This window comes from Grus americana, chromosome 7 (genome assembly GCF_028858705.1).
Source record: "Grus americana isolate bGruAme1 chromosome 7, bGruAme1.mat, whole genome shotgun sequence".
NCBI classification, from domain to species: Eukaryota; Metazoa; Chordata; class Aves; order Gruiformes; family Gruidae; genus Grus; species Grus americana.
The window spans coordinates 22,792,610-22,816,465 of NC_072858.1; the positions used below are offsets into that span (position 1 = coordinate 22,792,610).

The window sequence follows — 23,856 nt, forward strand, 5'->3', positions numbered from 1 at the left end:
GCTTCCCCTGCCCTCACTGGGACCCATCCCCTGCAGGGCTGGAGCTGCAATTTCTGTGGTGCTTCCAGTGAGCTGGGTGAGGAGCACCCACCTGCTGATGGAGTGACTGTCCCCACTCGCAAGGCTACACTGTGCCTGAGGCCAAAGCACAGCCCCACTGGGTTTGGCAGCAGTAAGCCAAAGTGTGGCCCTTATGCCCTTTGCGGTGCCTTAAGCATGAGCTGTGCCGAAGGAAACAGCTCTGACAGCCCCTCTGCACTCAGGGGAGCAGCCCTGAGGTGCACCAGGGTACTTAGTCCAAGTGGAGCTGCAGAAGTGCCTTTCTAGAGACTGATCTGTGTGCCTTGGGACAGGCTGAGCATCAGCCCGTCCTGGAGCCAGCTGGGGGAAGGACCTCTTGTCTACCCACTCACCACCCAAATATCATCTGGACCTGTACACTTGCCAGGACACTATGACATCCCGGGCTGGTCTCTTCCAAGCAAGAAGTTCATCATTGTGCTGCCCTGGTGACACCCACACCCTTCTGGGCTTGGGAGGGAAAGTTGCATTGCAGGTTTGTGAAGATGAGCAAGGGCAGCAGTTAGAAAACTCCTGGAAGCTGCCTGTGGCTGGGCTTGAGGAACTGGCAGAGACCAGGAGGCTGAAAGGGATGACATGGAGCTGGGTGCACTCTCACGTAGGAAGGATGTGGTACCCACAGGCAAGGACTGGAGGTACAGAAGTGCCCAAGTGACAGTAAAGAGGGTTCCCAGTGCATGGTATTCCTGGTGCTCTAGCTAACCCCACTGTGTTGGGGCTGTGGGGTAGAGCATGGGGGACTCTTCCTGACATCTGCCAGAGGGGTTCCCTGCTCCCTCCTGCCCTGCATTAGCTGGGGAGGGGTTCACAGCAAGAGGGACCAGGGAAGCAAGGGCTAAATCCTGATCCAATGGGGCTTATGTCAGTGCTGGCCAGACCCATGTTTGTGGGCATGTCGTTGAGGAGTTACAGGGCTGTGGAAAGATGAGGGGGATATGGAGCAGAGAGTGGGAAGGAGAACAACAGCTGCTATGGGGGAAAACATGCATGGTTTGGAAGGAAATGTGTTTTCTGTGGATAGCCTGAATCTCCAGCCAGGGTGGCAGATGACCTCTCCCTTACCCTCTGCAGCTCTCAACAGGGCTGCCTGCAGGTGCTGGGAAGGTGCAGGCATGTCTTGTCCTGGTATGGACACACTGGGAAGGCTCTGAGTTCTTCCACTTGGTTAAATTGGTTAAATTTGTCACTCTGGCTGCGGCTTAGAGAAAAGCCTTCCCCCTCCCCACCCTCCTGCCATCAAGAAGCTGCTGAAGGAATCAGGTCGTTGATCCTGCAGCAGTGAGGCCCCTAATTAGCCCAGCTTCTAGGAGTCTGCTGGGAAAGCTGGCTGTGTGTGAGGCAGCTCAGGGACCTGTGGTCCCTGGCGTGGGGGAGAGGGGCCCCGAGCAGGCAGGAGCCTCGAGAAGGAGGGAGAAAATGGCAGTGCTTCAATGCATTAAATATGAGGAGAGCCTGCCCAGCCTACTGCTTTCTCCCTAAGTCCCTGTGCCTGGGAGAGGAGAAGGGGACACGTTCTGGGTGACAGTGAAGGCAGGCAGCACAGAGCTGGGCTCACTGCAGGCAGGGAAAGCAGCAAGGAGGGGCAGCTTTCCCCAAATTCTTCCTGTAAGCACAGCGTGCATGTGAGGCCCTGGCTCCCCTGGGCCTCTCCTCTCACACACATTTAATAATGATTGCTGGGCTGGGTAATAAAGTGCTGTTTAATAGCGAATCGATCTGGCAGCCTGGGCAGGAAGGGAGCGCTGGCTACCAGCCCTGGCAGCTGCCACTTGCAGACCCAGCGCGGTGGCGACAGTGTGGCCAGGGGCCCTGCTGCAGCACCTGCCTTGGTACCCGGCTGCCCTGTGTGGACTGTGCTCGCACCCACCTCCGGTGCTGGCAGAGCCCCTGGGTGGGACACAAAGGATTTTGGGGGGGTTTCCCTTTGTAGCATGAAGAGTTTTCCTGAGACTGGGGTGGCATTTCCCATCCTTGGGGTGGCTGATTAAACAGTGATGTCAGGTCCCTTGTGGTCTGGGACATCTTGGTACCTGTGGCTGTTGTGTGCTTGGGGTAAGACATCCCACCTGCAGTGATGAGTCCTCAGCATGGGGTCTGCTCCACAGGGCAAGGGCCAGCAGCTTGCTGGAGGTGGCAGGTGTCCCCGGACATGGCAGCTTTTGTCCTCATGGTCCCCAAGCAGTGGTGGGTGTAGGGCAGCTGGTGTCCTATGGTACGGGGCACAACACACATAGCTCTGCATGCTCATGCATCAGGACACGTGCCTGTGATCGCACAGGAACAAGCATGCTGCTGAGCAGGGACATACTACACATGGCCGTGTGCACGCTGATGAATGGGGATGTGCACACCAGGACACGGGGATGTGTGTGTTGTTACAATGGGACATGTACACCGGTGTATGGGGTCACGCCTGCCAGTGCATGAAGCCAGGTTCACGCTGGTGCATGGGGATGTGCATACCGGGAGACCAGGATCGTAACACCTGCACGGTGTTACACTGGGACACAAGGACCTGCACGGTGCTACACCAGGACATGCACACTGGGACACGGGGACGTGCACGGTGCTACACCGGGACGCGCCTGCCCCCACAGAGGGACGTGCACCCCGGGGCCGGCGTGGGTCTAGCCGCTCCGCGTGTCCCAGTGCCGGTGCCACCGGGCGGGGCGCGGCGCCCGGCGGGGGTTTCCCATTGGCTGCTGGGGCTGTCAGCGGGGCGGAGTGACAGGCCCGGGCCGGGATTAGCGCGGCGGGGAGCGGCGGGCAGGGGCCGGTAGCACCGTACCGTACTGTACCGCACCGCGCCGCGCCCGACGGGGCGGGCCGAGCCGAGCCGTGCCGTGCCGTGCCGTGCCGTGCCGGCGGCAGCGCGGAGCAGCGGCGCGCAGGATGCGGCGGCGGCACTGCAGGTAAGGCGCGGGGAGCGGGGCGCGGCGGGGGCCAGAGGCCGGGGCGTAGGCGGCGGGGGAGCTGGGAAAGTTGCAGCAGTTGTTGCGGGGGCCGGGGCAGCTCTGCGCCCTCCCGGCAGCGGTGACCGGCGGGCGGCGGCACCGCGCTGCGCTAGCACCAGTGGATGCCCGGCGGGGCCGGGACCCGCCCGCCGCTGCCGTGAGTGGCCCCGGTGTGCCGGTGAGGCGGGACGGGCGCGGGGCCCCTGCCTGGGCAGGGGCTGCCGGGCCGAGGAGCGGCGGGCGGCCCCGCGGGGGGAGCGGGCGGGCGGGCGGCTGGCTCCGCCGGCTCCCCTTGGCCGGGGGGGCTCCCTCCTCATCCGGATGGATGTCACATCCACTCAGGGCTGATCCTGCCGAGACGGGAGGTGCCGGGCGAGGGAGGCCGGGCTGGGGGGGCCGGGGAGGGAAGCGCAGGCTCAGCCCCATCTTGGAGGGGGGACACGTCCCCCGCCCCGACATCTCCTCGGCAAGGGGTCCCTTGTACGTCCCACAGCCCCAGAGCCGCCAGGCACCCCTCCTCGGTCACCAATGCACCCCCGAAATTGTTTCGTGTCCCTCCAGAGTGCAGAGGCACCTCCTGGGGGCCATCCTGCCCCAGCTCGGTCAGATGGCCCGGCACCCACAGTCTGTTTTCCCCCATTCCCTGCCACCACTGCTGACAGCGGTACCACGTCCGGCACGCAGATACGGCTCATGGTGTGAATTCAGCACGCAGCCCTGCCCCTCTTGCTTCCTTCCCATCCCTGTCCCGTTCTTTGCCCGTTCCTCTCGCTTCCTCCCCCGGCTGCTGCACGCTGTCCCCGCACACCCCTGGCGTGGGTGTGCGCTTCCCCCGCAGCGTAAGCAGTTCCTGCTGTCTGCTGCCTTCACCCCGCGTTGCCCCACTCAGCCAGGCACGGGGAGTAACCATCCCCTGTTGCACTGGGTACAGCTCAAAGCAAGGGCTGGGAAAAATGCCTGGACATCCCTTTGGCCTCTAAGAAAGGACAGCCAGGAGGAGCAAGTTTCTTGTATGTATGAGATGTTCTATAGAACAAGTGAAATCCCCCACTGATGTGCAGCTCCCGGCTATCACACTGCAGGTCCCGAGTTTTTCTCTTTGAATGCGTGCCCTGGGCAGCCAGGGCAGTCTCCCTGTAAGCTTTCCTCTGCAGGACTTCTCCTGCCTTCAGGCAGTGGGACCAGCAAGGCTCCCACCAGCCCACCGGTGCCTTACAGCCCAACCCATTCATCACAGTGATTTAAAGAGCATCAATTTGATTCACGATTCAAATCAGCAAGCAGGAAGCCTTAGCTCCATCACTGATTTTTCATCTCTGTTGCATTTGTGCTTCTTACCTTTCGTTATTAAAGGAAAGCTCACTCTGCTGGATGGTGTAGCCATCCGGCTTCGGTGGCTTGCAGGCGGGCATGGCCTTTACTCTGAATTTGATAATTCTCCTTTGATAACCAGGAGGACACGCTGTGCTTATCCCATTTATTTTAGCAATAACTCATATGTATTGAGATAGGCTGGTTTTTATAGATTTGTTATGTTACAGTGAATGCCAACTATTCCTAATGATAATGTTTTTCCTTGGCATGTGTGTCAGTCTGTGTTGAGATAAAAAGTGGAATTTCATTTGAAATATATAAACCCCACATCTTTATTATTTATCAGTTAGCTTCAGCAACCTTGAACGTGAACGCAACCATAGCAGGGGAAAAAGACTGTAAAAAACAGTAACTGATGTATTAAACAGTTTGCGATGGGTGAATTACAGATTGTTGCTGCTCAGCAGGGGCCAGATTTTTTAGCAGTGTGATAGTGCAGATAGATGGGCGCCTTGCCCCATGGGGGTGATTTGGGCTATTTTATTAAGAGTTATGTCTCTGCAACTCTGGAGCCTAAACAGTGTTGAAAACCCAGCCCCACATCCTTCAGGAATTTAATCCAGTCTGGTTTGTACTTGGAAACAGGGAGAAGAAGTCACGCTTCCTATGTTTGCAACTGGCATTTGGTTTCTCACTTTCAAATGATGAGATCTAAGCGATGGTCTTAGTATCTCGACATCTGTCAGAAGGCAAAAGCAGCCAAGGCAGAGTCTTCTCTGCACACCAGGAATTCAGGGAAACGCAAGGAAGGATGAGTACAAGTTTTAGCCCCACTGGGAGAAGGAAAACCATTGGCAGCCCTGCCAGCAGCGCTGATGGGGGCTCTGTGTCCTGCCTTCCCCTGCAGCCACCCGCCTGCTGCCGTGGGGTGGCTGGTCTCACCTCCAGATCAGCAGTCTCTGGGCAGAGGCAGGCAGGCGAGCTGTGCGCAGGGCGGGCGTGCTTCATTCCCCTAGGGTGGGATTGTCATAACTACTGCTTTTTGGATCTGCAGGTGTTGACAGCTCTGTCTGTGCCACCTATATGAGCTGTGGCATGTGCTGGTGTGACGCACTTTAAACCCAGGCCGATCTCCAAAGAGAGAGGCTTCTTGCCCATGCTGCTCATGTTAAACTCCTTGAACAAGTGTAATTGGAGGATGTCTCAGTGATCCAGTATATCTTTTTTTTTTTTCCCCCCTTATTGAAGTGATTTTAGTAGGCTGTGGGTAGTAAATGTATTCAACCTAAAGCAGGATGAATGAAACCCATTTTAAAGTGCATAGTGTGCTCTCCCGCTGTGTCTGGGGTGCTGCTCTGTGGGGGAAGTGCCTGACTATCCTAGCACCCTGGGAAGAAAGCAAACACCCTGGTGCCTGGGGACCGAGCAAAGGGCTGCTGGTGTCCCCACGGTGGTGCTGGTGTGATGCCCACAACAAACCTCGCCTGCTTCTTGCAGCAGGAGGGGATTTGAAGGGGGCTGTCTCACCTGGAGCATCTCTTTCTCCTGCCATGAGGGCAGGGCACCTTTTGCCTGTCCTCTCAGCGGTGCCAGACTGCTTCTTGTGTCCTCCCTCCCCTAACAAGCTCTCCTTGCCCTTGTTTCAGGGCTGCCTGAGGATGTGTCGCCCCTTGACCTGGTCATCATCTCAGGGGTGCCGGGAAGCCACCTTGCCATCCTCGTGCCACCCTGCCAGGCTCTGGACCTGACACCTCCGTGCCCTCCTCTGGCAGGATGTCCCAGGCGGGGGGACCCGTCCGCTTCCACTCTGAGGAGGGCTGCACTGCCTCACCCCCACCATTCACCCGTGGGGTGGACTGGAGGCCCTGGATGGCAAGGGGGAGCCCCGAGGCTGCGAGGCACAGCCCCCCACGCTGCCTCACCCCCAACCTCAATGCCGGCCGCCTCCACCTCCTGCGCAAGGGCCTGGCCCCCGACACCCGCCGCTGCCCCCTCGGCCTCTACAACAGCACTGGCTCCTTGGCCCGCAAGCCGGTGGAGGCGGCTCCCTTCAGCAACGGGAGCTGCCCGGGCCCGGGGCGGCTGACGGCCCCCTGCACCCCACGGCGGGGCCGGCCAAGCCCGGCGCTTTCCTCCCCCGGCAGCCGCAGCCCACTGGTGGCTGCGGCCCCAGAGGGACACAGCTCTGTCGTCACCTTCCGCTTCATTGAGAAGGCCAGTGTGCGGACCCTGGGTGGCCTCCCGCCCCCCCAGCCCTGCTGGGACAATGGTCCCCGCAGCCTCAGCCGCAGCCTGGAGCTCAGCGGGGACATGGGGTCCCCCCAGCCCCAGCCCTTGCCCCTGCCCCAGGAGCGGCTCCTGAGCACGCTGAAGCTGGAGGCCTCTGCATCTGACCCGCTCCTGGCCGGGGGCAGGACCCTGGGGGGCACACGTCCCTGCGGGAAGGAGCCCTGCGCCCTCAATGCTGACTGCCTCTGCCGCTCCCTCGCCAATGGGCTGCTGGAGGACTTCCCCACCTTCGCCAGGAGCCCCCCAAAGCAGGATCTCCGACCCCAGGTAGGTGCTGTGGTGCCCCATGCCGGGCACGGGGTCTGCCCCAGGGTCCAGTGCCCACTTGCCGCTCTCCCCTCTGCAGGGCAGCGCGTGGCCGTATCCCCGGCAGAGCTCGGCCCATGCCCAGCGCATCGCCAGAGCCAAGTGGGAATTCTTCTATGGCTCCTTGGATGCCCCGAAGACAGGTAAGAAGTCAGGGGTAGAATGCCCTTGGCCAGGCTGATCTCTCCTTTGCAAGTCTGAATCACTGCCGGGACTCCCCCTGGGGCTGCCCATCCCTTGGGACTTGTCAGTTCCACCAGACGGCCAAGATCCCCCCATGACTGGCCAGTCTCTGTCCTCCTGGGGCCAGATCTTGCACGCACCAACCTCCTTGCAGAGTCCCTTGCAGCCGTACAAAGCATTGGGCAAAGGGGGTGATGCAGAGCCCTGACCCCTGGCAGCCCCCAGCTGCCTCTGCAGAAAAGCTTCAGGGTTCAGATAGGAGCTCAGGGCTGGCTGCAGGTGCATGAGCACTGACAGCACCTTGTCTCTGCCTCTCCCACCCTTTTTCCTTCTGGCTCCCCCACTCCATTCCCTGGTGCCTGTCACACGTGTGACCCCACTCTTGCTGTGCATGTGGTGCCGCAGGAGTGGCTCCCCAGCGCTCCCCAGTGCGGTTTCCCACAGCTCTGTGCTTGCGGCTCCCTTGTAGGCTCCTCTGCTCCCAACTCCGCTCCCCTGGGCGAGCCCCCCCAGAAGCCCATCCACCTGCTGCCCACTGAGCCACCAGGGTCGGCGCCCGAGCACAGCCTGAGCCATGTGGAGGTGGAGATAGAGATGTCTTCTCCGGGCAGCCAGAAGCCCGGCTCCTGCGAGACTGGGATTATAAGGAGGACGGTGAAGTACTCCGAGACAGACCTGGACACCGTGCCACTGAGGTGCTATCATGAAACCAACATCGATGATATCCTGGCTGAGAAGGAGGAGGTGGATTCAGCGATTGAGAGCCAGAAGGACAGTGAGAGCAACCCAAGCTTTAGGGGCACACCAGGCAGGAGGAACAGCACTCCAGAGGAGCCCCCTGCCCCAGGCACTGGCTGCCTGAAGGATGGGCTGCGGGACAGGGATGTGGACGAGGATGATGAGGTGTTTGAGGCAACGAGGAAGGAGAACAGGGAAAGGTGAGGCGCTCTGCATGAGGGCAAAAAGCTCCCCTTGCCTTCCTTATTATCCCCTGCATGGCAAACTGGGCACTGCTGAAAGAGTGTCTGAGCCAAAAATCCCAGTAGCTCCATGTGAGCGGTGCATGGGGGTCAGACAGGGTTCTGGATCACACCACTGAGATTGGGATTGGGACTGGACTGGGGCTGGGGCTAGGGCTTGAGTTTGGGCTGAGGCTGGGAGGGGGCCCTCACTGCCCTATGGAAAGAGGAGGGCAGCACAGGTGATCCAGGCCTGGGCGCTGGCCATGGGCTCTGCTCCCCTGGTGTGAGCCCTGCAGCTCAGGTCACCCGGCTGAGCAGAGGCTTCCCGGCACAAGTCCTGCCAGATTAATTACATCCCACCCTGGTGCTGCTGGGTGTAGGGGTGACGGTGTCAGGGCACCTGAGCCCAGGCTGTGTCCTGGAGCTGCTGTGTGCTGGCAGGCACTGCCAGGTTGCCTTCTCCTCTGCAGATAGCTGTGCTTCAGCCGTAGAAGCAGTCCCTTTTGCTTGGCCTCAGTAGATATTTGCTGTGTTTGGGAAAGAGTGGGGGATGTGTTGGGCTGGAAAAAACCTTTTGTTGTCTTTCGTGTTGTTTTTCACTTGTGTGGCAAAACACCCTGTGCTGGGAGGCTGATGGAGTGGGTGACACCAAGGTTATCATTCAGTTCCACACCTGTGGGCAGCTAACGCCATCCGAGCTGCCGTCTGCCCTGGACCTATGGGACATCGCGTTTTGGACTGGCAGCATGAGACTCTGCCCGTGGAGCGTCATCTGGAGTGGTGGTTTGACCATGAGGGAGTGACAGGCATCATCTGCCTGCTCCAGGAGGGGAAGGAGCTCCAGAGCACCATGTGGAACAACCAGCCGCCGGGAGGGGAAAGGCCCTGGCAGGGAGCTGTAAATGCCTGTGCAGGTGGGGGCAGCCAAGGGCATCTCCTGACATGTGTCTGGCAAAGAGTCTTGGGTGAGATGAGGGGAGTGAGCATCATCAGCAAGTGCTCCACAGGAGTGGGGAGAGGTCTCGCCTGGGAAGTGCAAAGCCAGGGCAATGCCTGGGATGCCATGTGGCAGTATGCACTCACCTAGCTGCACAAAAAGCAGGCGAGGAGCAAAAAGGAAAAGGGAGGTTTTGATGTGCTGCTGGGAAAAGACGATGAGAATATAACCCTCAGTTGTGCCCCCGTGCTGAGAAGCAGCAGCACAAAGGTGCTGGGCTGATGGGGAGGGAAGGTGTGCGTCCCAAGGGGAATTGGGCTCCTGCCAATTTGTCCAGCCCTTGCATTTCTAGTGGAGGGGACAGATACATCCCTCCCTGCTGCCCGCCCTGTCCTCAAAAACTTTGGGTTCTAGAGAAAAGCTGAAAACAAGCCATTTTTTGTATATTTTTTTTCCAAATGAATAGTGATGGAAGTTTGGAATAAGGTATAAAGTTATTATCACTTCAAGCAAGTTCTTCAAGTTACTGTAACAATTATCTTGCATAGTGATATTTTATTTCCAAATATGTACTAGGCCACTACAAGTCTTATGAGCTGTAAGCCTAGACCTGCTTTGTTCCCTCTGAGATACCTTGCTGTAGCTTCCCAGACAGCGCTGGAAAGCTTGGATGTATCCTTAAATGCATTGTTGCTCCTAAGATGGTGCTCCCACTATAATTACCAGTGTGTATATAGGGACATCATGTTCATTTTACACAGCTTCTTTGTAGACCAGTGGGTCTTTTGATTTGCAGCCCCTTGAATATTCCCCAAGTAGGTGCAGACCCTGTGGGCAGTGTCTTGAAAATCACGAGCCTCAAACTGTGAGCTTGGTTAGTTCCTGCATCGCAGCCCTGGGTTTTTGCTTATGCACTGTTTCTGAGCTCTGCAGCTGCAGTCCTCCTCCCTGTTTACCAGTCACTAGTATTGATGTTTTCTTCTTCAAGCTTTCTGCTTTGCCTGCTCGCAGGAGGGGTGATGCCGGGGTGATTAAGAAGCCCCCCAGTTTCCCTGGAGCTGGCACCATTCTGCTGCTGCAGGAGCTGCCGTACCCCAGGTCTGGCCCAGTAGCTGGGAGGGACCAGCCCTACAAAATGGCTGAAGCACCTTTGGATGCTGATTTGCAGCATTTAGACATGTAAATCCCTTTGAAAATCTAGCCTTAAAGGTTTAGTACCCTCTGTGAGGGGGATTTTTGGCTTGGTACTGTCTTGTTGTCCTTCATATTGTGATCAAAGGGCATCTTCTTTGGTGATTTACCCTCCCAAAATAAGAGAGCATGCTAACAGCTGGCTGGAGATTGGGCTAAAAAAACCCAACACCAAATCAAATGAGACATGGAAAGTGACAGAAGAAATGGTGTCTTCTTCCAGCAAATCCATTCTCTGAATATATTTAGAATCAGATCTACCAACTCTAATGACTAGTCTAAGCCTTTACTGTCTTTATTCCCATTAGTCCCAGAGAGCCGAGACCTGTCAGCGAGAGCAGGCTCAATTCCCTTCCTCCCCAGGCATCAGCAGACGGGCTGGCTAAGCTGGAGGAAGGGCCTGGCTTGGCCCGCAGCACTGGTGCCTTGGGCTGATAAGAGAGAAGAGGCTTTGCTGGGGGGTGCCACACTCCCCTGAGAGCACGGAGGGCTGGTGGGAGGCAGCAACACCTTTTCTCCCTGCAAGCAGAGCAGCCTTGCCTGGGAGAGCCCTTGGATCTGCTGCCTGGGGACCCGTTCCAGAGCCTTTTTGCTTGCTGCTTGGCAGAGGGGAAAATAGCTGCAGGGCAAGCCTTGTTAGGGATTAAAAAATGGTTATGGCCCTGATTTCATCAAATGCTTAAGCTTAGGCTTAGCCTGCCTCAGTAGCCACAAGCCTCTGATGTGCTGTGCTGAGGCTGAGCCTCCATCCCAGAGCGCAGCATGGCCACAGAGCCACAGCTCAGGGTGATGCTCCCGTGTCTCACAGGCTCCCGCTGGCAGGGCTGGAGGGGGGACATTTGGGGTGATGCCAGCAGGCGCCTGCTGATGAGCGAGGGGAGACACCTGCAGCTCATTGGGAAGGACTGGGGGCAGTGCGACCTCAGGGTGACGGCATGGACATGGCAGGGGAGTGTGGGCAGCTGGCGGGGGACTGCAGCACCTGTGGTCAGCACCAGTGGATGAGCATGGGCTGGAGTCGGACACAGAGCCCTGAGAGTGGGCAGCTGCTGAGCTGCAGGAGATGTGTGAAGGAGCTTGGGGGAGTGCAAGGAGCCGCTGGGGATGGTCTGCACAAGAGCTTTGTGCAGAGAGGAATAAAGTGAGGGGCTGCTGGGTGGTGCTGTATGGCCTCACTTTCTTTGCACTCAGCTGAGACCCCCACACAGTGCCTGCCATGCCTATGCAGGCAGGAGGAGTGGGGCATGGCTGGGGCAGTCAGGGGTTTGGAGGGTCACAGGAGCATTTGGCAGGGAGAGAAAACTGCTGAGGGCCTGAGGAGAGAGATTTTCTCTTCTTCTCCACCCTGCCAGGGACAGCATGGCTCTGAAGCACCAGGCAGGGAGAACGGGGCAGGCCCCTTCCCCTCCATCGGCCATCAGATGCAGCTGCTGAAGTTCATTGCTCAGACCCCTGAGGTCCCCACAAGCAGACCTTCGCCTGAAGTGCTGCTGGATTTGGCCCTAACATGCAATGCATCATGGCTTCCACTTCCTCTCCGTACTCACCTGGCTGTCTCCCAAGGAAGGCTCGCCACCTCTCCTGCTCCAGCTCAAGGCTGGAATCCTATTTGCTTTCCCACTGCCCATTGCCCTTGTGCAGATGCTCGGTTACAGCCTCTACGTCTCCTCCCCTCCTCTGCTCCTCCCAGCTGTTTGTCTGGCTTGGTGATGGTTTGGTGACCCTTCTTCCTGGGGAGCTGGAGCGGGGCACAGGGGAGCGGCAGCCAGGGAGGGCTGGACAGCACAGCAGGGGCTGATGAAGCAGGAGTGGTGTGCAGGCAGCATTGCACCCATGCTGCTGCGACTTGATCCTTCTGGAGCTGAACAGCTTTGTGCTTGGTATTTCGGGGTGGAGAGATTGCTTCCAGAGCTTGGATGGTGTGGACAAAACCAGCTGTGTTTTTCTGTGGCTTGGTGGCAATATACTTGATCACAAGAATGAGTCCAGCTCCCTCTCCTGGGAACAAGGTCTGTTCCGTCCGCTGGCATTGTCCTCCTCGTCACAGTCTGTTGCCCTCCTTATGGATTCAAGGTACAAAACAAAGTCAGTGGTGTTAGCTCGGTTTAGTAACACACAGCTGGGTGGTAAGGACAGTGAATGCACGTTTGCATCTGTAAAGCTCATCTGCAGATATTAAAGAGGTCTCTTTGGCCTTGTCCTTGCCAGAAAGCCACCCCAGAGGCTGCTCCTGGGGCTCCTACAGGAATGATAAGAGCATCAAGCAGTGCTGCACAGCCAGGGAAACGCTGGTGGATAGGTGAGAGCAGCCTCCATCGTGCCTTGCTTACCTGCGTCTGACTTAGCTGCGCTCCCCTTGAAGGCAGCCAGCACTCTGGGGGAGTCACACTGCCAGCTCTCGGCCTGCTGAAGTAATCAGGGTGAGATTTTTGAGCAGTATGTGAAGGCTAATGAATGAAAATCATTTGGTGCTTGTAACAGCAACACATCTTCCGAGCCCTCTGTACAAAGCTGTTTGTTCATAACAAATGTTATGACAAGCTGGAGCAGTTCCTCCTCTTTAATCAGAGGAGAGAGTGGCATAACAAGTGCTTTTGTGAGTGCTTTAATAAAATGATAGCGGCTTATGAGTAAAGTAGGCTTTTAGGGCTGTGTTTCTGCTTGTATGGCTAAAGCATTGATGTTCCCTGGATTGGAAATGTCTCTGTTGTCATGTGCTCAGATGGATGGGCAGGCTGCACTTCACCTCACTCACAGGACAAAACACTCAGGGCTTCAGGGTTTAGAAAGTCCTGTGTTGGGCTGGACCCAGACGTGCGTTGGAGACAGGCTGAGTGTTCCTGCGGGGCTGATCCCTGACAAGATGATGAGCCAGGACCAAGTCTGGCCCCTAGGACATGGGCCAGCTCAGGTCCCTGAGCCCAGAGCTTGGTGTGAGGCACTCTCTGTACTGCCTGGGGAAACCTGGGGCTCAGCATTGCCTTGTGCTGGGTCCCAGACGCCTCCTGGGACCAGCCAGCAGACCTCGCAAGTGGGTGTTGGTCACACTCTGAGCACAGTGCTCAGCAACCACAGTGCTGTGTTCATGGGGAAAGGTGTTACGCTGTCCTGAGCAGCTTCAGGAGGAGCCTTCTGGGTGCTGGGAGCTCTGAAGGCTCGTGGAAAATTCAGCCACTTCCAGATTTGGTTGGAAATGGAGCTGAACCACATCCTGCCTCTGGTGCTTGAGCCCTTTATTGGATCTAAGCTCAAGTCGGGTGACTGGGAGCAGTAGCTGTCTCATAAGCTTCTTATGAGGATGAGCCACTAAGGGAACAAAAGTTTGTGGTGCATTAAAGGAGAAGCATATGTCTGAAGGGAGCCAGCCCAGTCCCTCTTCCCGTGATGTCTTGGGCAGGTGAGACGTTTCCTTGGAGGTCTACAGATGTTCAGAGGAGATTTCTGCCCTCCCCAGTTTCCTTCTGGAGCAGCGTGTGGGCTTTTATTTCAGGGCTTTGATCCCTTGCTCCTCAGTGACCAGTTCTTCTCACTTTGTTTCCCTCTAGGATCATGGACCGAGACACACAGGGTATGCTCAAGTCTCCAGTGCCCTTCCTCCTAGGGCACAGTCTCTCCAAGGATGGCATGGACTCTTTCAGCAAGCATTTTGAGAGCATCATGGAGTCCCATCGAGCCAAAGGCACATCTTATACCAGCCTGGACTCCATTGACATCCTCTCCTCCCCAGCCCGCACCCAGGGGACCTTTTTCACTTTTGACCTCCCAACCCTCACCCCAGAAATACAGGGACAGATCCGAGACAGCGCCAAGTTGATTGAGGAGAACTTTGCTCCTCTGGCTCACTTGGAGCCAGATTCTGGGACCAGTTCGGCCACAGATGCCCCTTGGACAGAGAGGGAGGAGGAGCAGGGGAGGCGAAGGAAGGGTGCTCGGCACAGCCCTTGCCGCTCAGAGGACAGCTTTGGTACTCCCTTGGCCTCCAACATGAGGTGAGTGACCAAAGTTGCTTGCTGTCCAGCTGGGCCACCAAAGCTCAGTGTAGAGTCTAACCCTGTGTGGTGTGTTTTGCAGCCAGACCCTAATCTATGTTGCTGGGGAGGAGGGGAAGGGTCAGGACTGGGTGTGCTGAATTTTCTGTGAAGTGGCCAATCAGGCCAGTGGTCACCATGGTGTTGCAGCAGGCGTGTCAGTGGGAGTACATCTCCTTTTTCATCTTTGCCAGATTTGTTGGTGCTGGAGGGCTGTGAAGTTTCCTCCAGCCCAGCAAGCAGGGAGTTCCAGGACTTCAATCCCATGGTGGTTCCTGTTGTAGGACAGTCCAGCATTCATGGTAGCTGTGGGGAGAGGCCAGTCAGAAGTTGAGTATACCGGTAGAAATTCAACAGCCTTTCCCTCCTGGAGGCCAAGACTTCCTGATACTGCTGCATGCCTCACCATCTGAGTAGAAGCCTCCTGTTACTTGAGGACAAGAGTCCCATGGTCTTGTACCTATTGTCCTGGCCTCAACCTCCTCAGCCTTTTGTGTGCTGGGAGATGGAGGGCAGAGATGAGCACAGCCCACCAGAGGCTCCCTGTACATTGCTCTGAGCCTGCCTGCACCCAGGCTCAGGAAGGCTGCCCCATGCCTGGGGACATCTCTGGTGTCACCAGATGTCACACCATCTGGGAGAGCTCAGCCCCACCACTTCCAACCTGTCCCTATGTGAAACCATGTCTAGTCTGAGACACTACCTTCTTGCACTCCTCCCCCTTCCAGCAAGGTCTTGGGATGAGGCGGTTGTGATGTGGCAGGTTGGCAGGCTGCGTCTTTTCCCTTTTCCAGGGTACGCTCATCTGGAGTGTGGTCAGGTCTGGTCTGGATGTCAGGTCTGGTACAGTGGTTCAGTTGCAGAGCTAGTGGCTCTCAGAGACCTTGGTGTCTCATTCATGCCAGTGCTGACCTTCCTGTTTGCATTGCCTCCCTGTAAGGTCTCTCTGCCCAGTGACCTTCTGTGCAATGCCAGAGCCTCCTGGATCTCTCATCCACTTTCTAGGCTTTGGTCTTTTCCTCACCAAACTTTTTGGGATTTGGTCTTTTCCAGACCAAACCTATGTCGCTTCTGGTCGCAACCTGCACCATCCTCATAGGCTCAGCTTGGGGTGGCCAGGTGGGGATCTGAGCTCTGTGTCCTCTTTGGTATATGCAGTCAAGAGATGAGAGTGGGGTATCACATCTGCTTTGTGGTCCCTGGATCACTACAAGGGCATTTTGGGGCAGAGAAGTGCTGGGTTAGGCCTTCCCTTTCTTTGGGACACTGAGGCCAGGGACATGTGGCACAGAGGCCAGGCAAGGTTTGTGCAGTAAAACTGGTGATGTCCAAGAGGCACGAGGCAGTGAAGGGTGGCAGTATCCAGCCATGATCAGTGCTCTCTGCAGGAAGAATTGGCTTCCTATTCCTCCACCAAGGCAAGGGACCGAAACAGAGCACCCTGGAGAAACTGAGAGGACAGTGTCTGACTTAGCGTCCACAGGGTGCCACCGTACCATAGCAACACCGCTGCAGGGGCACGGGGAGGTGTGAGGGTGGAGAGACACAGCTAGCAGCAGGAACAGCAATAACGTGGTTTAACAGAGGTTTTTCCTCACCAGTTTATAGTCAGTGGAGCACAGAGCGTGCCAGCAGTGATGAGGATGCTGCAGTGCTGTGCTCCCCTCCTAGCTCAGGTTTCAGAGCAGTGCTGGGCTGTGGCACAAGCCATGGAAGGGTGTTGTGCCCCCCCCCCCCCCGAAACTGCCCTGGATCTTTGCTGAGCCCACCTTTGCTGAGCCTCTTGTCTTCTCTTTTCCTCTTCCAGCCCTCACAAGCAGGAGTACCTCTGCTTTGGTGGGAGGGAAGTGCAGGGGGAATCCAGCTGCAGTCCTCACTGCACTCCCTGGCCTGGGGACCTGAAACCGTGGGCAATGGTGGACAGGGAGGCAGGTGTGGTTGGAATCTGGTGTCTTGTGTGGTGGTGAGGAGTGGAGATTGGGAATGGCAGCATGAGCTTGACTAGGAAGCAGGGAAGGCATGGGGTACCAGGGGCTGAGACAGCCCATCATCTGCAGGGTCAGTCCTCAGGCAGCAGGGCTTTCTGGCAAGAGAGAGGTGCAAGAAGTTTCTTCTTTCCCCATCACTGGTGCTACCAACTTTCTAGACTCTGAGTAGAGCCGACCATGAAGCTGAATCTTGAAGAAGTATCTGGGCTGGTTGCTCAAAGATTCCCATGAGCTTGAGCGAGCAGCTCCTGGTGCCTGACAGGGCTGATCTGCTCAAGCGGGGAGTATCCTTGTGACACTCCCATTAAGGGGTCTTTCTTGGAAGTTACTGAGGAAAGATGCTCAGGAACCTCTGCAGCCATCATAATGCAACATCACTCGTGCCAGCAGGGCCAGAGCAGGAGAATTGCCACCACCTATGGTCACAAGCAGTATGGACAAACTGCCATCAGCTCAGGTGGACTGGGGACCCCAGGCAAGGGGTCTCTGTGGTGGAGGCTGTGCTTTACGCTGGCTGTCAGCCTCAGGGTTGGCAGAGTTGACTTTGGGCTGCAGGACTTTGGCGTGAGGGGTGACTGGTGACGAACGCCAGCAGGTCTAGACCTGTTTGTGCTGCCCTGCGGCTGTCCCTCTTCTGCCCCCAAAACCTTTGACGTTATTTGTTGCAACAATCTGGGGTCTGGATGGCCCTGCAGCCCGTGACTTTCCATCTCTCTCGGTGGCAGGAGCAGCCAAGTCAGTGATGCCCCCTGCATTGCCGGGGAGACGCGGTGTCGCCGTGGCCAGTGGCCTTGGTTCACGCAGCCTTGCGGCTTATGCCAAGGCTCTGGTGTTCCTCAGCATGCGATAGCCTGAGGCCATGCTTTTATCTTGACCTTGCTCATGGGGAGTGTGCTTAAGTGCAGACCTGGTGAGGCTGCCCCAGGCGCTGGCATGCCTCCTCCTCCTCCGGTGGCCTTGGCTAACCGGGAGGGAGGAGTGGCTGAACAGCAAGGGTCCCAGTGTAGGACCCTCCCTCCCCACCCCTCCACAGCAGGACACCCCACGGTGGCACCCCCAGTGTGTGAGTAGGTTATTGCCCTGTTTGGGCAGAAGGTGAAGGTGTGCGGGTCCCCTGCTCTCGCCGGGCAGAGGGCTGCAGTTAAAGCAGTCTGTGCCCGGGGCCATCACGGTGACCCGCGGAGCGCGTGTGGGGACAGAGCCCTCCAGGGCCCGTGGGGTCCCTCTGGGGCTGGCGGGGCTGGCCGGGGACAGACGTGGTGCTGGCGAGACGGCAGGGCAGGAGCCGGGGCAGCCCCGGGGACGGCGCGGAGGTCGCTGCTGTGGTGGCAGCCAGACTTTTGCAACCGCGGATCCAAATCCCCGGGCTTTGCCACGCTGCCGGGTGCGAGCGGACGCCGGGAGCGCCGCCTCGCCTGCCGCAGTCCTGCACACAGGCAGCCCGGGGCTGCCGGCCCCACAGGCAGCGTGGGCAAATTGCATCTCCCTGGGGGTGCAAGGACCCTGAAATCCGGCCGCCCAGCTTCCCTTGCCCGTCCCACTCCTCCGGAGCCAGCCTTGGCCCCAGGCACAGCCGTGCCGGTCCCTGAGGAGTGCCAGCGGAGGGAGGGGGGGTGACTTGCCCCCCGTGCCACCCCCGCGAGAGGTGAGCTCTGCCGGGACCAGAATCGGGGCCATCGCCTGAGGTGGGGCAGAAAGCAGGGCAGGCAGGAGAAGCGGCAGCAAAGGCGGGGGCGGGGGTGGGGAACGACTGCAAACCGCCTGGGGAAAAGGGCCAGGTACCACAGCGAGGGGCAGCGCGCCCGGAGCCTCGCTAGAGGGAGAGCTCAGCCCTGGAGCTGCGGCTGCGTGGGAGGAACAGGGAGCCCGTAGGGCTGGCAGCCGCCCCAGGCGGAGGATGCGCCGGGAGTCAAACCTTCTTCCCTGCCAGACCGCGGCTGCTGGCGTGTGCTGGAGCGCCGGGGCGCTGCCAATAAGCTCCGTTGTGTTTCTTTATAAGGTCCCTTTTGTTACTGCAGCAGTCGGTGAGCCGGTGCCCCCCCCACCCCACCCTTTCCGAGGCCCGTGCAGGTCTGTCAGCTGGCCTGAGCTCCCAGTTGGCACTGGGCAAACTGATGAGATGATGCCCTGAGGGCTGTGCCCAGTCTGGGGGCCCATGGGGTGGATTTGGGATGTGATGTGGGAGGGTGGGGGGAGAGGGATGAGCAGAGGAAGGAGGGCAATGAGGAAAGGATGGAGATAGGGGAAGGGAAGGATGGAGGGGTGGGAGTACAGGAGGGGGACAAGGCTGGAGCGTGGGATGAAGAGGTCTCCCCACAAGCATTGGTATGGCAAGAAATGGGGCACAAGCCTGGGAAGGATTTTCCCCAAGCGTTTCCATGTCGACCCATGAAGGCCAGCAGGAGCTGGGGCACAGGATGGGCTGGCAGTGCTTGGGCTGGGGCAGGCACTCCACAGCATGGAGGATGGAGGCAACAGGCAGGGTCCCAGGGCTGCCCACAGAGGCGCAGGCAGTGGCACATCCCCATGGGATGCAACCCCTTGAGTCAACTGTTAATTTCAGCCCCTGGGTCTGACCCAGAGCCCCTAGGCTGGGCTTTGCCCAAGGGTCCAAGAGACTCAGGTTTCCCTGAACTAACCCTATGGCATCTGTGTCTCTGAAGAAGACAAGCCTCCACTCAGCAGGTGAGTAACTGGATTTTAAGGCTCTCAGTTGGCTCCAGAAATTGTTTGGTGGGATTGCAGACTCAGCCCCTGTCCTCTGCAGGAACGGTTGTGTCCCCCACAAGAGAGGCCAGTGGGATGGGATGATGGAGGCAGGCATCTCCAGAGAGGGCTGGTGCTGCAGGGGAGGCTCTGGAAATCTGCATGAAACAGGACTGAGGAGGGGCACAGCTGCTCAAAGTTCAATCCTATCTGGATCTGGCAGCAGTAATCCTGGTGGGTGCTGCTGTGGCTGGGTGATTGGAGGACCAGGTTGGATTCCAGAGCTGCCAGAAAGCAGGACTAGCCCCGCCTGTGGTTGGAGGCTGGCCTGGATGACCTTCAAGTGTCCTCCCAGCCCTAACTTCAATTCTGCAAGGAATGAACCAGCCTAGATCTTGGCTGTCATAAATCAAAGTCGCTCCACTGAGACCAACGAAGGGAGCTGCGTTTATTTAGCTGAGCCAAAGATCCGGTCTGGTACATTCTTAGCAGCAATATTAGGCAGGCTGGACTCACTTGGCGGAGGCATCGGGCATCTAGCCATGCGCGCGGGGCATTGGGAATTGAGGGCAGAGTGTTGCTCTGCCCCATGCACATGTCCCTCATGGACTCAGACCAGTCTCCCTGCCCCGTCACTTCATGGTGCAGAATGCAAACCAGGCTCCCGTAGGGAGCAAGTGGCACTTGGATTGTAGTTGGAGGTTTTGAGTTTCCTACAGCAGGTAGCTCACCTGGAAATGTGTGAGGCAGGACATGGATAACCCAGGAGCTCAGCTGAGCACGCCCAGCTGAAACCAATGGCCACCTGGCCCAGCCTGTCCCCAGGGATGTCTCTCCTTCCCCACTCCTGGGGAGCAGGGTGTTGGTGCAGGAAGGGTCCCACCATGCAGGTACAGTGTGGGAAGGGTCCCACCATGCAGATACATCCCTTCTGGCAGCCAGGAGCTGGAGGTCAGCCCTCCAGGGCAGGCTTTGCTGAGCTAGTGACTTATTGCCGCCCCACATCCAGGACAGAATATTTGCTCCTGGTTGCTGACAGCCATGGAGAGAACATGGTGCCGGGTAATCCTGGTTTGTGGTGGCAAGGTGAAGAGGACGTCAGGGCTTCTGCAGTGACATGCTGCATTGCAGCCAGGGAATGTGCTGCGGTCTCTCCTGCTGGGGTCCGGGCAGTTGGCCAGAGGAGGAATATTGGGGCAAGACAAGATCTGGCTATAGGAAAGGAGCATTTGGCCCTGAGAAGGAACATTTGGGCCTTGGAGGAGCATCTGGCCCTGGAGAAGGAGTGTCTGTGGTACAGTGGCCCCCAGCAGGACTGTGGTCCTGAAGCAGCTCCCCAGGGCTGGGAGCAAAACATGGTCCTCGTGCTGAGCTAGGGTGGGAGGTTGTCAGTGAAGAGCCTCCATCCTGGAGCAAGCCCTGAGCTGGATCACATGCCTTCCTCACAGAGACCCCCAGAAGCACCTCTCTGCTGCCAACACAGGACTGGGAACCCAGTGCTAGCAAACCCCTGAGGTGGCAGGGGGACCTGTGCTCCTGGTGACGTGGGGGGCAGCAGTGGCTGTCCTAGTCAGGCAGCAGGGAGAGGGATGAGCTAGCGCTGGGTCTGCTCGGGCATGACTCATTTCAGGCACGCTGAGGATACTCGCACAATACCAAATTTGATCTTTATTCCTTAAGTGTGGGCCAGTTCTCGGGTTGAAAATGTATCTAATGTAAAAAATATTATCTCAGTGTTTCTTCAAGCCAAACTGAAATGTCACTTTAGAAGTACACTAAAAAAAACCACCCTGAGACATTAGCTCATTGGCAAGAAAATTAGCATCACCTCAGTTGCCTCAGACATGGACACATCTCTTTGCTCTGTTCTCCATTTGCTCGAGGATTGCATTCTCAGTTTTTTCTCTTTAAGCTGTACGTTCTCCAAGCCAGCTGGGGCTTTGAGTGGTGACAGACGGGTGCCCCAATGGGATGCTCCCAGCCTGTGGCGGCTAATGGTCCTTATTTAACAGCGTGAGAGTGGCTTGAGTGTTGGAAGAGAACCTGTTTCATGGCATGGCTGGGGTCACTTGTGCAGGGTAGTGCAAGGTTATGCTTTGCTGATGTAAAGCTCAAAGTCATTATGGGGACTTGGGGGGCGGGGGGGCAGCAGATCCCACTGGTAGAGCTGCTTTAAGACCCAGGCTGTGATCCCTGCATGCCTATTCAAGAAGCAAGGCAAGAAATGCAGCCACAAGTTGGAAACTTGCAGGGAGATACAGATGTTGAAGGACAGAGATTTTGAAGATGGCCCCATGTCTGGATGCTCAGCACTAGATAGGAAAGCTGAGGAGCACAGCTTGGGAAGAGAGGCCATGGAGGAGAGTCAAAGCTCTAGGTTTGCCCCCAGAGGCACCAGAAACCAACCGCATGAGGGAGGACAACTCTCAGGGAGGACAGGCAAGGTTCAGAAGGGTATCAGGAGTTTTCAGTGATGATGGTTGAGCAGAATGAAAAGATCTTCAGAGAGCTACTGAGCAGCCACTTACTCTGAAGGTGCAGTTTGACCACAGGGAGTGGTGGAGGGGTGGCCTTGGGCTTGGTAGCTCAGCCTGTGGCTGGAGAAGCAGCTTGGAGCTGTTGGGCTTGGGAGGGAACAGTGCCTGCACCCCTGTAGCAGCAGGCTCTCAACTTTAGAGGCAAATACAGTCACCACAACCCATGGCTGGCAGGTGCAACTGCTGGGATGGATTCATCTCCTCTGCTGGTGGGAAGCAAAGAGCCTGTGAGACCTGTCCTTGGCAAAGGTCACAGCAGCTGCAAGCTGAAGCGGGGCTGAGGTGTGTGCCCAGCACTGGTCGAGCAGCACCCAGCCTGTTGTCCTGCCAGGCGCTCCCCAGGGAGGCTTTGGCCCTGCCAGCCAGCACTTCTGGGCACAGCTGGGCACAGCTGGAGGGCAATGGGCACCAGGGCGCGCACCAGCGGCACCTTTGGATGCAGCCACCCTCTTTCGGGAGGAGGAGAGGTTTGCTGTTCCCACCAGGGTGGCATGGGGTGATGGAGAAGCTCCCTGAGGAGAGGTCTGCCCTGGACTACCCATCCAGGTCTCACCACAGTCACCACTGAGCACTGCCAAGCTCAGCGCAGGTCTGAGCCAAGTGCATCTCCCTGGGGACTTGTGGGGTGTCAGAAACACTTTCACTGGGGAAGTGTCCAGCCCACAGGTTTGAGCAAAGAGCAGCTTCCCCTGCTGCATGCTGGCTGGGGATGCCAGGATACTGGGAGGAAGGTGCCCGAGCACCCCCAGAGGCATGGGCAGCCTGTCAGTGCTGTGCAGGGCTCCCCTGGGACGGGCAGCGCTGAGCAGTGAGGAAGCTCGTCCTTTGTGGAAGAAGCAGAGCCTCAAGGAGATTGGCCTGGGTAATTGGCTCAGGAGAGCAGGCCTCTTAAAAGTCAATTAGAGACTTTTAAAAATAAATCAGACTGGAACATTGCAAGGGCTGCCAGAAAATTTAGGCGAGGTCAGAGTTGCTTAATGTTCGTTGTTGATTAGATTCAACCAGCTTTTTGGTTGGGATAACTCCTGTGCCGCTGAGTCAGACTGCTTTGGGGGCTAAGCCAAGAGCATCTCCTAACGTGGCCATTTAAGGCATGGTGGGCTGAGCGCTGATGGGCAGCCTGAAGAAGACAGTACACCCTGCTGTGAGCTGGGAGGCCGGGGAGGGGGTTTCCTTTCGCCCTCTTTGCCTCGGTTTTCCCTTCTGTGAAGCACTTTCAAGTTGGTGGGTGGGAAAAGGCGAGTGAAGGAATTACAGTCATCTTGTCTCAGGTAGAAACTGTGCTTGAGAGCAGCACAAGGAGTTTGTCCAGGTTAAAAAATGAGTGCAGATCTGTAGCACAGCATGTGATGTGCACGTTTCTACTCCAAGCCTCTGCTACGGCTGAGCTTGGCAGAACCTGAGCCCACACATGCAGTTTCACAGGCTCAGGGTGGGGGACTTTGGAGCAGTTGTCGTGTCTCTTCACATCCAGTTTGGATGTGGGGTTGGGTGCCTTGGTCCTGTCATCAGTCACTGGAGCTGTCCTGTCACCCCACCTCTCCTCCAGCCACATCCCCAAACCTTCCCTGAACTCCCAGACCCGACCTCAGAATGTCTTTAACCAGTGTTATTCATCCTGGGTCCCAGCAGTGAGTAGCTGGTCTCCAAAGCAGGGTGAGGAACCTGCATTTCCCAAGAAGCTGGATGAGGAGAGGATCTATAGGCAGGCTAACATGGAGTGTCCCTTCCCGTTGCAGCAACCACCCCCTGAGCCAACTGGTTTTGGACTCGGACTCGGAGATGGACAGCGTGGAGCAGGTGGCCCTGGGCAGCACAGACACCCTCTCCAACGGGCACAAGGCTGACCTGGAGGCTGCCAAACGCCTGGCCAAGAGGCTCTACAACCTGGATGGCTTTAAAAAAGCAGATGTGGCCCGTCACTTGGGGAAGAAGTACGTGTGGGTATTCGCAAGGAATGGCCCTTTCTGCGAGGGGCCCACCTGTGCTCACAGTGTACCCACAGCTGTTGCCCTTGCAGGGCACCGGGCTGGCAGAGAATAGCTGGCAGGACCCCAAAGCTCACTCCCCATAACTGGTACACCTGGTGCCTCTACCTCTTAAAGGTTCCTTCTAGCAGTCTTAAAACCTAAGATACATCCAGGTTTTGGTACCTTCCTACCATGACTGCACCTTGGATGCTTCAGTAAGGTGTCAGGGCAAGGGGATGGCTAGCTGACCTCTTATGGGCTCTTCCAGCTATAGCTTCTCCAGCTTCTCTTACATGCCCAGTATTCCCATTGGATCTGTGGGTGACTCCTCTGAGTTTCATGTGAGTGTGGGGTGTCTCTATCCCCAGCATGCTTCCCACACCCCTGGGGAGCTTCCAGCATCCTGGAAT

At 57.4% G+C, this 23,856-nt stretch overlaps 1 protein-coding gene across 8 annotated transcripts in view; it reads left to right on the plus strand.

Annotated features, from left to right (window-relative positions):
• PSD (pleckstrin and Sec7 domain containing) overlaps positions 1-23,856 on the plus strand; it is a 48,943-nt gene that overhangs the window by 6,741 nt on the left and 18,346 nt on the right. For 2 of the 8 annotated variants that reach the window (XM_054831461.1, XM_054831460.1), the window contains exons 2-6: positions 5,996-6,905; positions 6,985-7,087; positions 7,597-8,065; positions 13,763-14,206; positions 23,216-23,416. In XM_054831461.1, the coding sequence (XP_054687436.1) occupies positions 6,123-6,905; positions 6,985-7,087; positions 7,597-8,065; positions 13,763-14,206; positions 23,216-23,416 (2,000 nt within the window). In that variant the 5' untranslated portion in view covers positions 5,996-6,122. Of the gene's footprint in view, positions 1-2,840; positions 2,994-5,995; positions 6,906-6,984; positions 7,088-7,596; positions 8,066-13,762; positions 14,207-23,215; positions 23,417-23,856 lie in introns of those variants that run through there. The other 6 variants (XM_054831459.1, XM_054831462.1, XM_054831463.1 and 3 more) reach the window with 6 other exon arrangements.